This window comes from Melozone crissalis, unplaced genomic scaffold, assembly GCF_028551555.1.
Source record: "Melozone crissalis strain CALT ecotype California unplaced genomic scaffold, PUWL_Pcris_2 ptg000004l_1, whole genome shotgun sequence".
Classification (NCBI taxonomy): Eukaryota; Metazoa; Chordata; class Aves; order Passeriformes; family Passerellidae; genus Melozone; species Melozone crissalis.
In genome coordinates, this window is record NW_026535782.1 from 16,606,344 (window position 1) to 16,620,372 (window position 14,029).

At 42.5% G+C, this 14,029-nt stretch overlaps 1 protein-coding gene across 1 annotated transcript in view; it reads right to left on the bottom strand.

Moving 5' to 3' along the window:
- ST7 (suppression of tumorigenicity 7) overlaps nucleotides 1-8,612 on the bottom strand; it is a 136,322-nt gene extending 127,710 nt beyond the window's left edge. Inside the window, exon 1 of the mRNA XM_054273745.1 lies at nucleotides 8,462-8,612. Within this exon, the coding sequence (XP_054129720.1) occupies nucleotides 8,462-8,612 (151 nt within the window). The remainder of the gene's footprint in view (nucleotides 1-8,461) is intronic.
- Nucleotides 8,613-14,029: the final 5,417 nt, after the last annotated feature.

Consider the following 14,029-nt stretch of genomic DNA (forward strand, 5'->3'; position numbering starts at 1 on the left):
ATCAAGTTAACTTCAGTATTAAAAATAGCAAAAGAAATTTCACATGGAAGATTAAGTGCATTAGTGGATCATATAACCTTGCTTCAGACCAAGCCACGCCGTAAACAATTTTCAGCCCTCAGCATAAACATACAGGACATGTCATGAAAACATTTAGTTATGCGAAGTTCAACATCTATGACACTCTCAGGTTACAGGCACATTTTCTTGAGAAATGAATGGCTGCTTTACAAAATAAGATGACGATGATGATAACAACATTTCTTCTGCTTTAAATTTGATCTCTGAGTATCCTGCTGCTGCATACAAGATTGTGCATTTCCACCTAACATTCCTGACATTTAATAAGCCAAGTTTATCTGTAGAAAGTGAGCTGGAAATTAGTTCTCATGGTTGCAGTGGGCACACTACACAGAATAGGAATCTTAAAGATGACTGCATTTCATTTTTGCCCTATAGCTTTCATCCTTCTAATTGGTATATTTTAGTGCACTTAATTGCTTAAGCAATGAGTCTACTACAGTGCCAAATCTCCAGTTTAGACTCCACAATAATACATCTTTGTCTTCTCTCAGCAGCTGGAGAAGTTTGATTTGGACTTTGAATTTAGGCCCTTTCCTCAGGCTTAACAGTTACAACTTGTTTGTTCTGTCTGCTGAAAGCGTGACATTAACTCTTGTCTTTAAATGCATCATTGTTGCTTAAGCTCAGCATTCTTGGTGTTAAAACTGGTTGCCCTTCTGCAGTGCCTAACTAAGACACACAGAAAACAATTGCAATTAGCCTGTGCTGGGAATTTCACAAAGCAACTTTAACTCATTAGTATTTACACTGCATCACTGGTCCACATGACACTTCATAGGCATGAGGACAAGCTGGAGTTTATAACACAATCTTTCAATAGATGCCTTCAGTGCACAAAGAGCTAATTTAAAAACAGGTGGAAGGAGCCGTCAGCCACCCCCTTTAACAGCCAACAGAGGAGTAGCATCCCCACAAACACCTCATAGTCTGTCCACAGGGCCAGGATAGGCCTGAATTCTATGACAGATGCCCTAAGTACATTCCTGAAACAGCTCTGGTTAAAAAAAGCAAAACTTAGGTGTGATCATCAAATGAAAGAGGAAAAACTACCTTTGGGCAGAAACAACTGGGGACTCTATCCCCCATACTGCTACAGGCTCTCTGCAGTACCTTAGCAAAAAACTTAGGCTCAAGTCTTTGAAGAGTCATGCATATTAATTACCAGTGCAGTAAAGCCCTGGGCCTGTGCTTGTGGAACAAACTGAACACTGAAGGTTTGCAGCATCAAGGTCTCATTTCCCTATGCCTTAGTTCTCCCTGTACAGTTCGATAGAACTCTCAGTTGTATTCAACATTTTGACATGTATCTAGAGCAGGGCCTGATTTTGTTATATATAAAATACCTTCCTAAATAACTAATCTTGGATAAAAAAGGGTGAATCTTGACTTCTTGTGGCAGCCACACAGAAGACTTCATTACCTTCTGACAGCAATGTTCATTCCTTCAATCCAGATTGAATTACAGAATGAACACTGGCCCTCAACATCCAGGTTGGAGGGCCAAACACAAGAAATTGCTTTGGCCCTCCAACCTAAGTTACCACTTAAGTGGTTTTATTTGTTTTACCACTTGCCAACAAGACAAATAACTCCCCCTTAAGCACAGAGCTTGCCAGCTGACTGAACAACACACAAAAACCTTGGACTCAGCAGGGACTACTCTGGCCTAGGCACAAAAGTCCTGCCACATGTGGAACTATCAGAGCCTCTGTGCACAACATACCTGCACACCATCAGCAAGTGTTTTTAGATGGGTGTGGGGGTTTCTAAACCTCAGCGTGGTAAGTGTTTTAACTACTCAGCTTTCCTGTTTACTATGGGCCATTCGATTTCACTCCCAGATTCCCCACAGAAGAGCCTGGCAATCCTCAATACCCTAAGGGTCTTAGTCCTACAAGAGCCATAGATGGACAGGCATAATATCCCATGCCATATCAGCTGGGTCCAAAAACACATCTTCAAAAATCTCTTATAAAAAACACTTCACATGCGCATTCCTCTGGGTGCAGTTTGTAGCCACCCCTTTTTTAAGATCTGTCTTCCCTATGTTAAAGGCTGCTTTAGTACCTACTACTTTCCTCCCACCACAGAGTTTACAGCATAAGCACCTCTCTGTTACAGCAAGGGCACTGCACACAGCATGTCTCACAGCCAGGCTGCTTCTTCAGACCACTGATGATTCGGGCCCCAGTTCTGACAAGTTAACATGAATTTTACCTCCAAATATTTAGGAAGCTCACTATATGTTTGTCAACTAGATTAAAGCTTTTACACCTCCTTAGCTATTGTCAAGTAGCTTCTCTGTGATTAGATAAACAGCTTGAGCATCTTTAGGCTAACAGTGTGGTTTTGCTAGACTCTCCATAGCTCCTTTCAGAGAATCCATTTTAAAACACAGGCTGGTCACTCCCTCCAAAATCCCTGTTTTATGAAACATCATCTTCCTAATTCCTGCCAGGTGCTGCTCTCAAGCAGGCATCATGCTTGAGAGGAAAGACTTCTGTCTTTTATTTAATGTACAGCCTTGGCACAGATTTATGTACTTTTCTCTCTTTTCAGTCCTTGAGGCACTGACACCAGTTAGCACTTATTTTGTCTTTCACAAATGCAAATTTATGATCTGGATTTTTGCACTTGCTTTGCAAAATAACCACCAAAAATATCAATTTTCTTTCTTTAATTTAGAATGATGGTATTTTCACAGCCACTCAGACAATTATGACCTATGACCCCTGTGAAAAATGTGGGGCTTATGTTCTTTTGGGCTAAATTTGTCCAGGCACCCAGTGGATGCTTTGGGAAAATCCCAGTACACATATGCAGTTTTAGGAGCCTTTCCACAAATTTTCATCAGCACACAGAGGACATCAGACTTCAGTTAGAAGCTGGCAGTACAGCTCCATGGCTGTATATCAGTCAGTGTTACAATAAGCTCATTCAAGATGTTATCAAAAATTATTTTGAAGGCTCTGGCTTACACATTTCCCCTGAAATACTGACTGCAAATCTTCTAGAGCTTTTGCAGTAAGAAAGTCAATTTCTTAAAACAGTGTTTTCTAAAAATCTTGCATTTCCTACAAACTTTGCTCCATTTCCAGCATCTGATGCTGACTGAAAAATTTAGCCCAACTAAAAAGTCAAGCTGGTGAAGAAATGTCAAAATTCATAGAAAACAAGTATCAAGTATACTGCATCCATTGGGCATTGATCCAGCAAGTTTTGATATGGCTTTTCCCCCAAGAATCCCCAGTTTAACCTACTAAAATTTGTCTACTTTCTGTTACAAGTAACATACTACTTTGAAGCACATCATAATCTCTTCCATAAAAAATTAAAGGGAAAGTTTCAAAGTGTACCATGATGAAATAAACATGCTTAAAACAGTTAAATCCTGTTTTATAATAACCTCCTGAATATTAGCCTACAGCAGCAAAAACTGATTTTTGCAAAAGCCAAAAAGGCAGACTGAAAAAACTAATATCCAAACACTGAATGGAGGCTCAGCAAAAACTACAAATGCTTTGTGGTGCTGTAAGGGGTATAACTGAAGAGAGGGGTTAACAGTTAAGAAAACACTGTTTACTTTAATTCCACTTAGTAGAAAATAAGATCAGTATGTAGTAAATATTTAATTTACATTCTAAGAAATGCAAAAATTAATGCAAGTGATTTTGGGTCAGTGAGCAAACTATCTATCCATAACTGATTCTGTGAATTTCATATGCAGGATTGATGCTGACCTTGACAGAAGTGGTCATGCGTTTGAAATTTCACTTTCAACAATCAAGTTCTTAAAAATACCCCAAACAAATCTACATGGCACTTGCAGGAAGTTAAGATTTCTTCCATCTCGTTCGGTGGCATGAGAGTTTTGGTCCAGGTTTTCTGTTGACTCGCCCACCACCACACTCCTGTAGCTCACACAGCAGATGCTTACAGGGAAACCACGCACAACGACGGCAGATTGCTCTGAAGAAAGACCAAACAACCACCAGCAAGTCTGCAGAACTAAAACGAACTGTTTCAGTTCTTCTTAAAAGAAAGAATCTGTTCACTGGTTTTCAAACTGTTTGAAACTCCCTGACCTTTGTCAGGTTAATGTTTTCCAGCCCTCATGATTAACTGCACTAGCTTAAATTTATGAAGGGGAACAATACCTCCTGACCGGCTGTCAAGATGCTATCACAGCAAACACACCAACAGGCGGTGGCTTCAGAGGCAGAGCAGGCAGCCCCAGCCCCTGCAGCTGTGCCCCCAGCCCAGGGAAGACACACTCCCAGGTGTCCAGTCCCCAAAAACCCTTCTGTCCTAAGGGTGGTTCATTACTGCAGCTTGCGCACGCACAGCTCCACACAGCCAAATTATCAGCAGCGGGAAAAAGGGAAATTAGTTAAACTTTAATAACAGGCAAATGTTTTCCACTGCTACTTGAATTTGACACCATGGGAATGAAAAGTTACTTTTTTCTCACACTGCAGCTTATTGGGGCACATTGCACCAATGTGCAGTATAGATCTGCAGAGTCAGGAAGCACAGAAAGGGAAAATCAGAAAAGTTGAGATAAGCTTCGCTGACTGCAGTCACCACCCTAAGACAGCATAGCCCAAACCTGAGCGGCAGGCTCCATCTCTCCATCTCCTGCAGTACTTCTGCTAATGAAATCGCCCTCAGCTTTCCTGCGTGGTTTCACACAAGGTAGCTTCATAAGATGGGTCTTTTCCAAGAGCTTTGTTTCCTGAAGTCATTGCAATGCACACATCTGAGGTGGGCCAGGCTGACTAAAAAAACCTCTCAATTTTGTGTCTTCTGAGAGATCCTCGGACAAAGAGAAAGTGTTGTTATCATAAATTTACAGGACTTTTAAGATGTTCACTTCACCCCCTGGCCACACAAACCACAGGGTGAGTGGGGACCTGGTGATGGCCGGTGCTGCCAGCCCTGCTCCACACCAGCCTCTTCCCTCTCCAACTGGCCAGCACCATGCACACTGTCTCAGGTACTGGCTTTAAGAAGTCTATTACCTGATCACAAATCCCACATTAATTACAATTTTAGCTGTTTATTTCAGTATGAATAATAATAGTTTTTTAAAATTAATAATGAAAAAATATACCATGTTTCTCAGATAACAACTCTGTCCCAGCCATCACAAGGTGATGGAGTCTTGCTCTTCCAACCGTGGTTACCCTGGGCCTGCTAACCTCAGGGGCCTGGCAGGACAGCTTTACTTGTTTCCTTCTATTCTGCAGGCTTGTAATGCTCCCTTCTCTAGCAGCTCAGCTGGTAACACCACAGGGCCTTGCTCCAGCACAGCTGAATAATAAAAATACCCCACAGACACCAACAGAGCCAGAATCAGCCCAAAGCTCATACCCATGTATTTCTTTTTCACACTTTTAAAAATCAATTTATGTGATTTCTCTACCCTTGGCAAGCCAGAGGTTTCCTCCTGTCTGCCTTGTCACAATCCAGTCGCACTTAATGCTCTGGTCATTAAATCTGTCTTTCTGTTGCACTTTGAAAGGATAAATAAAATCATCAGAAACATTTTAACTTCAGTGCCTCTTCCCTTCTTAGGATTTGACTAGAAATCCAAATTCCTATGTCAGGAAAAACAAGCACATTTTTAGAAGAGGTGTGTCTTAGTGCAGATTAGTGTGGCATTCAGAAGCCATGCAAGTGCCAACATGGGAAGAAAATACAGCATGTTATGTAAAATAGGCATGTTTAATTATTTTGTAATAAGATAATAACATCCGCTTCCTCAACTGCTTATTCTGTATTTAATATTCTAGCCTGGCATATTAAGTGTCCTCTCTTGCTTCCTGGCTAATGGTATGGTACAATAGTTCAAATTCTCCTATTCATATTTTTATTATTTGATCTGGACATCAAACTTTAAAAAAATTTAAAAAAAAACCAAGCAAAAATCCAAACCAAAAACAAACCACATGAAACACTACAATCAGACTTACCATTAATATTTTTATAGGACAGACTAGATTTCCCTTTGGGTATATCACAGTAATGTACTCCACTGAGGACACTGAAATTATGCTTGGCCAAACTGAGGACCTTTAAGCCTGGGAGCTCACTGAAACACACAGGATGGCCAACATGTACTAATGCTCGGGTGTGCACATCTGTACAACACTGAAAGAGGGAAAAGACCCCACACTTCCCACTCAGACTTTCTGATACAAGTGAGCAACCACCCTTCTATTTGGTGAAATCATCTGCAATGACTCTGACTGCCAGTGGCGCACAGCTTGCTGCCCTGTCCTTGCCAAAAAGCAATTTAAGGCTGCATGAACGCTTGTGGTTCCTATTTCACCACTGGATTTGAAGACTTTCAGACATGCAAATCCCAAAGGCTCCTTTATCAGCTGATTCAAGTTTGCTACAAATTAACACCTGATTATGACAAAATTGAGTTTGTCCTCTCCTCCTAGTCATCGATTCTTGTAAATCTTTTCATTATTAAAAGGCCATTTCTTTCTCTCTCTCCATGACAATACCACCTTACTGTGATCTTATTCAGATGCTTCTCTCCAGCCCTGCAATCATTTTCCCACTACCTTCTCCAGCTTTTCCACTTCCTTTTAGAAATACTAACAGTAGGCATGGGAAAACAAAATCATACAGCAGCAGCAAGCACCAGGTCCTTGTGGCAGGTGCCCTCCCTGCCCTTCATATCACAGCAGCCCACTGTGGGCTCTGTTTAAGGTGTTTGATCAAAATCCTTTCTAAATCACTACTCCATGAAGTACAAACCATACCTGTGGAACTGAGTTTTTTTAACTCAGAGCTGCCTAAGCCTGCCTCTGGTGTGGTACTGAAAACCAGTTTGTTTGACCTCAACTCACTAACAGATCCAGCCTGTTCTGGGAAAATACCCAGTTATTTTTTAAACCACCCTACTATTTCTTTATGCCACATAGAAGTTTTAGTAGCAATATTTACACATTTATTTTCACATCACTGAAATATATGTGACTGGTATCACGTCATCAGTTGCTGTGGTACTTCATGATCAACCTTAAACTAATGGCAGTAGAATCCAACTGTAATCAGCTGGGGGGGCTAGAGGGGGAAGATGATCCACAATAAATTAAATCTGTTTTAATTAATTCACAAAAACTTTGAAAAACTAAATAAAACAAAAAATGATAATGTTATTACCAGTAGTAATTTTTAAATAAATTCCATTTAGGAACAGATGATGCATAAAGACCATACTGTGCCTGTCATTCTCCCCAGTAACCCATTTTTATCAGGCACTTTGGGAACTTCTTCAGCCTTTTTAAACTCTCAAAGATTTCATACTGTCATTTTACTTGCATTTTGAGACATTTCTGTAAACCCCAAGATGACTCAGCTGGAGTAACATTTAAAATGAGAAAGTGCAGCAAGAATTAGTTTGTTCAAACTCAGGAAGAAATCAGAGGGGGTTGATTAGGTCTCAGATGGATGCCTGTGATTTTCTGCAATAGCAAAAATTATAATAGGAAGCATTCTGACATTTCTGCTTGACAAGCATGGCCTGCAGTGTTTACCTGGGACGTACGCATTACATAAACTATTAAGAATCAAGCAACAAGAATTCCTTCCTGTTCTAATCAGTGTGTGGCAATGTCAAAAGAAACAGGATATTGTCCAAAGACATATTGTGAAAATTTCATCAAAATTGCATTTGAAGTTTATAATTTATAAACGCAATTCACAATTGCCTTTATGCTTAAAGTGAAAGCTGCCTTATGCTGAATTTCTTTTCCTTTTAGTTCTTCTTTGATGCTGGAATTGCCAGAGGCTTATCAAATGGGAACAGGCCAAAGGGATGGGTGAAAAATGCTCAGATAATGTTTGAGTTCCCAACAGCAGGGATGCCACATGGGTTACATGTCATCTGCCCCAAAACTAATTTATCTTGTCCAACAGGGGGGTGGGAGGGTTGGGGGCAGGGGGGGCAGAAATTAAATTATCAAAGTAGATGGGTAGGAAAAATAAGCAATTTCAAGATAAAGCCGTAACTGCCCAATGCAGACCGACTAAGAGTACGTAAGTTAGTGCTGATTCAGTACAGCAGCGGCACACACAACCTTAGCGAGCCTGAGCACCCAAAGCAAAGTCCATTGCAACAGCGATAATCTTCCAGCGAACTTACACGCATTATTTATTACCATTCAGAAAAAGTAGTTGAGATCTACTGTTTATCAGAAACACAACCGAAGTTTTAATCCTGGCTAACAGGAATGCTTGAGTACAACACGAGCAGTACAAACAGCTGAAGCCAGGGCTCCAGCACCCGGGGGGGCGGCGCTGGGCGCTCCCCCACGGGCAGCCTGGGCAGGCAGGGGGGCACAGGATCACAGCCTACCTGTGGTTAAATTGTCATTGATCTTCAGCGGCACCCTTAAGATGTACACGAGGAAGAGCATGATGAAGAACCACAGCGTCCAGAGATAAGTCCAGGACCAAACGATGCAAGACTTGAGCTGTTCCAAAAAGCCCGTCCCAGCTTCAGCCATGTTTTTCGGAGAGAAAAGAGGAAAAAAAAAAAGAAAAAAGAAAAAAAAAAAGGGGGGGGACGGACGGAGTGTGGGGGAAACCAACGCAAACGTTGCTCTCTGCTGCCACGAGCTCTCAGCGTGTGTTTGTGGGATGGTTCACCCCTCTCGCTGCCCGGGCCGCCTCTCCCCGCCCGCCGCACGCACCGCCCGCCGGGCGCTGCGGGTGCCCTCGGGCCGCTGCCGGCTCTGCCCGCCGAGCCTCGGCCAGGCTGCCCCGATAAAATGGTAAAATGGACTCCGGCGAGCTCCTCTCCGCCAGAGCGGGTGGGGACGTGCTGCGGTGGCAGCGCCGGACCTGCCCCCAGCCGCGCTCGGCCGCGCCCCGCGGCTCGGCCCCTGCGCTCGGCACCCCGGCCCTGCCCGCGCCCGCCCCGCCGCGGGAGCGCCGCCGGCGGCTGCGGGGCACGGCGGGGGCTGCGGGGCACGGCGGGGGCTGCGGGGCACGGCGGGGCTGCGGGGTACAGAGGGGCTGCGGGGCACGGCGGGGGCTGCGGGGCACGGCGGGGGCTGCGGGGTACAGAGGGGCTGCGGGGCACGGCGGGGGCTGCGGGGCACGGCGGGGGCTGCGGGGCACGGCGGGGCTGCGGGGTACAGAGGGGCTGCGGGGCACGGCGGGGCTGCGGGGCACGGCGGCGGCTGCGGGGCACGGCGGGGGCTGCGGAGCACGGCGGGGGCTGCGGGGCACGGCGGCGTGCGACCACAGCGGAACCGGGGCACGGGCCGGCAGAAGGGCCGTGCAACTTTTGCGCCCCCCCCCCCCCCCCTTTAGGATTTTGAACAATGATTTCTGGCGGCATTTTCACCGCGCAACCGGAGTTTAAGCCTGAAAAGGGCTCCCGTAAGATTTTTTTTTTTGGTTTTTTTTTTTGCTGTTGACTCGGCTGAGCTTCTTGCTGGGATAATGGGGCAGGCACAGAAGTCCGTGCGTGCGTGCGTTGGTGTGTACAGTGCTCAGCAGAGTCCTGAGCTGCAGAACTCTCGTCCTTGGAAGATAACTGTGTGGCGCAATAAATGGGTGGGAAGGGACCCATTTCTGCTTCCAACCCCCTGGTAGGGGCAGGGAAGACACCTACGAGAGCGGTGTCTCATTCAAGTAGTGTCAGTAAAGCATAAACTTCATGTCAGTCAATGAAACAGGATTTGACAGCAGAATGTGATCAAAATTCAGGTCGGTAAACACGGCTGATCCCTGCCTTTTTTGGTGTCACACAGCTTACAAACATTTAAGTAAATATGCACCACATGCTGCAATTTGTTTGGATCTCTCTCCTGTGTTTTCACATTCTGTATCCAGTGGGATAACACTCTTCAATATCTTAAGAAACAGGTACTATTTATAAACTATTACCAAAAGAACAAAAAATCCTTGAAAATTTCTCCCAACTGGTAGATTTCCTCTTTTCTCTGAGATTTTCAAGTCTGCCAAAGAAATACTCATCACAGAGAAAAACATAGTAGCTTTCCTAGAATGTTTACAATACCCAAAAGCATTAAACAAAAACAAATCTGTGGCTGTACAAATTGAAACCTTCTCATGGTAGCAAAGGCATGAAATTTGTTCTTCCAGACTACTGGGGACTTGAAGATGAATGAACACTGGCTGTGTCTTCTGCATTTGATGGTGACAGGATCTTCTGGTTAAGGGACCACAGTCCCCATATAAGAATATTGGAGCAGGACTCACAGAAGTTTTTCTTGCTAATAAATCACAAAACTTTTAAAATTAGAATATACAGATCAACTACATAAAAGGTCATTTATAGTTTAATTACATACCAAAGAAAACCACATTTCAAATTTTTCAGCTTCCCCTTCCAGTTTTAAAGGGAAGAAATTCTTAATACATTAGGTCACAGCTGAAAAACCTCAACTTATTCAATCATGCAGCTATTTATAAAACAAAATATTCCTCTCATATTTTCTTGTGTATTAGCAAAAAGACAAAGGCAGTAGGCAATTTTTCACTTTTATAAATTTTCCTCTTCATAGTTTAATTTTCAGTATATTAGTGGTTACCTTAAAAAACTGACTGTGACCAATTTCTTTTGTGTATGAAAGATAGAGATGGTGTATAGGGCTTTTCCAAAGTTTCAGATTATAAACAACTTTTCATTCTGTTGTCTTTTATGGAAAGGCAGGAGTGAATTGTGTTGGTTCCTCCAGCTCTGCTTTCTTTATATCTCTTGTATTACTAGAAGATCAAAACACTATGAACTGTGCCCACCTAAAGCACAGTTATTAATTTTATGCCTTCCATCCTCTAAGCACCATTGCTTCTTCTTCCCCTGAAATTACAGAAGATAATACTTTGCATTCGTGCTATGCATTTCACTTCCAGATCTCCAATGTTTTTACAGTGAGTATAAAGTATTTAAAAAAATAAGAGTTTCTCATTGGGTGCTATAGAAAGAAAAAAAAAAACCAACAAACTCCCTCCAAACAAGCAAACAAACACAACAGCAAGAAACAGTGGGACAAACCAAACAAAAAAACCAAACCAAACAAACAAAACCACCAATCCCCCAAAACCCTAAAAAACCCAACCTAAGAAAAACCCAAATAAAACTCCACAAAACCTGAGGAAATTAAAAGCATGTGTCCAAATTCAAATGTTTGTGTGGGGTGACAAGCAATTATGTGCTGGATACTGTGACTCATGACTAGCTCTGTGCATTCATATGACAAATTAGATTTCTACTGTTTGTTTTTAAGAAGCACCTAAGCTGACACTCAGGGCAAGTTCACTGTTCAGGCTCTATTTAACACAAATTATCTCTTGTCTCTCAGTTCTCTTTGAATTAATTCCAAGTAAATAGAAAGCCTTGAAATATCAATTTCACAAGTCAGAAGCAAATTGTTCAGTGCTATGAAAAGCCACCATTTTGAGTGTCATCTGGCTTCAGGCACTCATTTGCTAAGTCAAGATATGACAGAATGCAGCTGAAGTGAATCATTGAACAAAAATAATTTTGGAAATAGTGTTTACCTTTCTGCTAAGATTTTCCACTCAATTGTTACTTGTTTGGTTTTCTCACACAAGGCCTCAGTTCCAACCTCAAAATAATACCTATAAGTGCAAACACTACTAATTTGTTAGCCATAAACCCAGTTCAGAGTTTCTAATTTCTCATATGACTGTTGATGACTTTGCTAAATGAAATCAGGAAGCAGAAGCCATGACAGTTAGTACATGAGGTACAGTGAAGTTTTGTTTCTTTTCAGAAGAAAGATTTTTTTCTTGAGCTTGGGTCCTGGCAAATAAGAAAGAATAGACAGGACCACTGAGTAGCAAAAGTCCAGTTTGAAAATTTTGCCCACCCAATCTTTGCATGGGTCCGAAGTAGTCCAAGATCCAAAGAAGCAGGGGTTTTAATCTTTGGGTGTTTTAGTAAACCTTAAAAAATCTTCTGTTTGATAATTTCAGAGATCAGAATGAGACACCTTTTCTAGGCCTATAATGTGTAACCTTCTTGGAATCTGGCTATAAAATAGGATTGCATTGAGGTCTTGGCAGCCAAAGGATGGCCAGGCACACTAGGTAAGGGCATTCAGCAGGGGCAGAAATGAGACCTACATGAACTCTACATATATATGTGAGCACTGGGAAACACTGTCAGCTTGGTTCAGGGGAGCCAGACATTCCCCTGACCTTCAGCTGATGCCTCATGAGCAGCTGAACCCCATTGAGCAGCGTTATGCCCAACACTTTTAAATCCAGATATACATTATACAACAATGTGCATACGTGTGCACGCCTGTGTCCAGATGTGGATTTACATCCATATAAATACATATGCACATGGAGCACCTATTAAGTTTATCAGCTCATATTAAACAATATCAGGGTTGAACTGGAGATGGCAGTATGAGCTGGAATCAGCAGTGGTTGAGAAGCAGTGTGCCAATGTGAATGAAAGCACTGGAGGAGAGTTCATGGGATCCTGTACACAGCACTTTTCAGACATACCAAAGTCTGCATAAAATGCTGTAGTCACATACCAAAAATTTGTTTTCAAGTAAAGTACACACAATCCTTAGTCACAATCCAGAGAATTGCAAATATGCTAAGAAACACTGAAATAAAATTTATGCTTAATTAACAATTTAATCAATTTATTTTTATTCAAAACAAGATATTGCAAAAGTATGCAACTACAGACTTCTGAACAGTGTGCCCAGGCTTAAGTTTCTGTTCCCTATTCTAAAAGTGGGATATTACAGCATTACAGGAATAATTTTCTGCCCAAAGACAGTAATATTTAAAAACATGCCACCAGTTCTAATGAAGAAAAGCCAAATATGCCTTGAGCACCTCTTGCCAAAAACCTTTAAAAATTGTCTCCATTATTAATAAAATGTTGTCCATAGCTATGGGTACTCTTCCAGAAAACAGGGTGCTGTATAATGTGTCAGAGTAGTTGGATGGGAAGGAGGAAAGCCTGCCTGAAAGTTGTTTTAAGACCTTTACTGACAAAAAATTCAACCAACCCGCTGCCCTAATTGCAAGGCAAGTAACAAAACCCAGGTTAGAACTGGCTAAGTTAAGAATCAGATGTCAGTGCAAAGAGAGGGCAAAGGAAGGTGTTGGTAAATAGCTAGTGCAACTCAGAGCAAGTTTCAGTATTTTTGGGTAATGTTCAAAATAATTCATAACCAGAAAGAAAACCCCAACCAAATTCCAAAAAGAAAAAAAGAAAAAAAAATCCAAACCTGTTTTCTTCTGCTTTTTTTGCCTAATTACATTTTTTCCCCTAAAAATGAGATGGGAATTTCGCCCTGACTGTCAGCACACTTAGGCATGTAGGTGGGGAAGTGCCCCACCCCAAACACACACATTTGATAAAGCAAATTGTTTGGGGTTATTTTAAACACATGGAAATATCCCCGAGGAGCACTTACATGTTTTTGCGACATGGACACACATTCGCTGAGGCATTTTATTAAGCTTCTGTGTGAGAGGTGGTGGGGCAGGACACATCAGTGTTTGCACAAGATGGGACGTGCTCAGGGTTCACAGAGGAATCATGCAAGCTGCCAGGCTGGCCCCTGGTCCAGGGGAGCTGTGCACAAGGCAGAATTGGCATCTGCAGCCACACATGTTCTGTACGTCACGGGAGGCTGCGGGAGGAACAGATGGCAAAAAGCCCGGAGGGAACCAGCACTGCTTTCTCCCTCCCCTGCTGAGGTCGAGGAAAAGGACAAAAGCTCTGCTCCCCACATCCATGCCTTGGACTGAAGCCAAACAGTAAATCTGCTCTTTTTAATTTTTTTTAAGGAGATGCATTTGTGGGACATGTAGAAGATACGGCCTTTTTTCACTGATTGGTATCTTGACCTTTTTCTTTTCAGGAAAAATATGTTCAGTGTGATCTTCA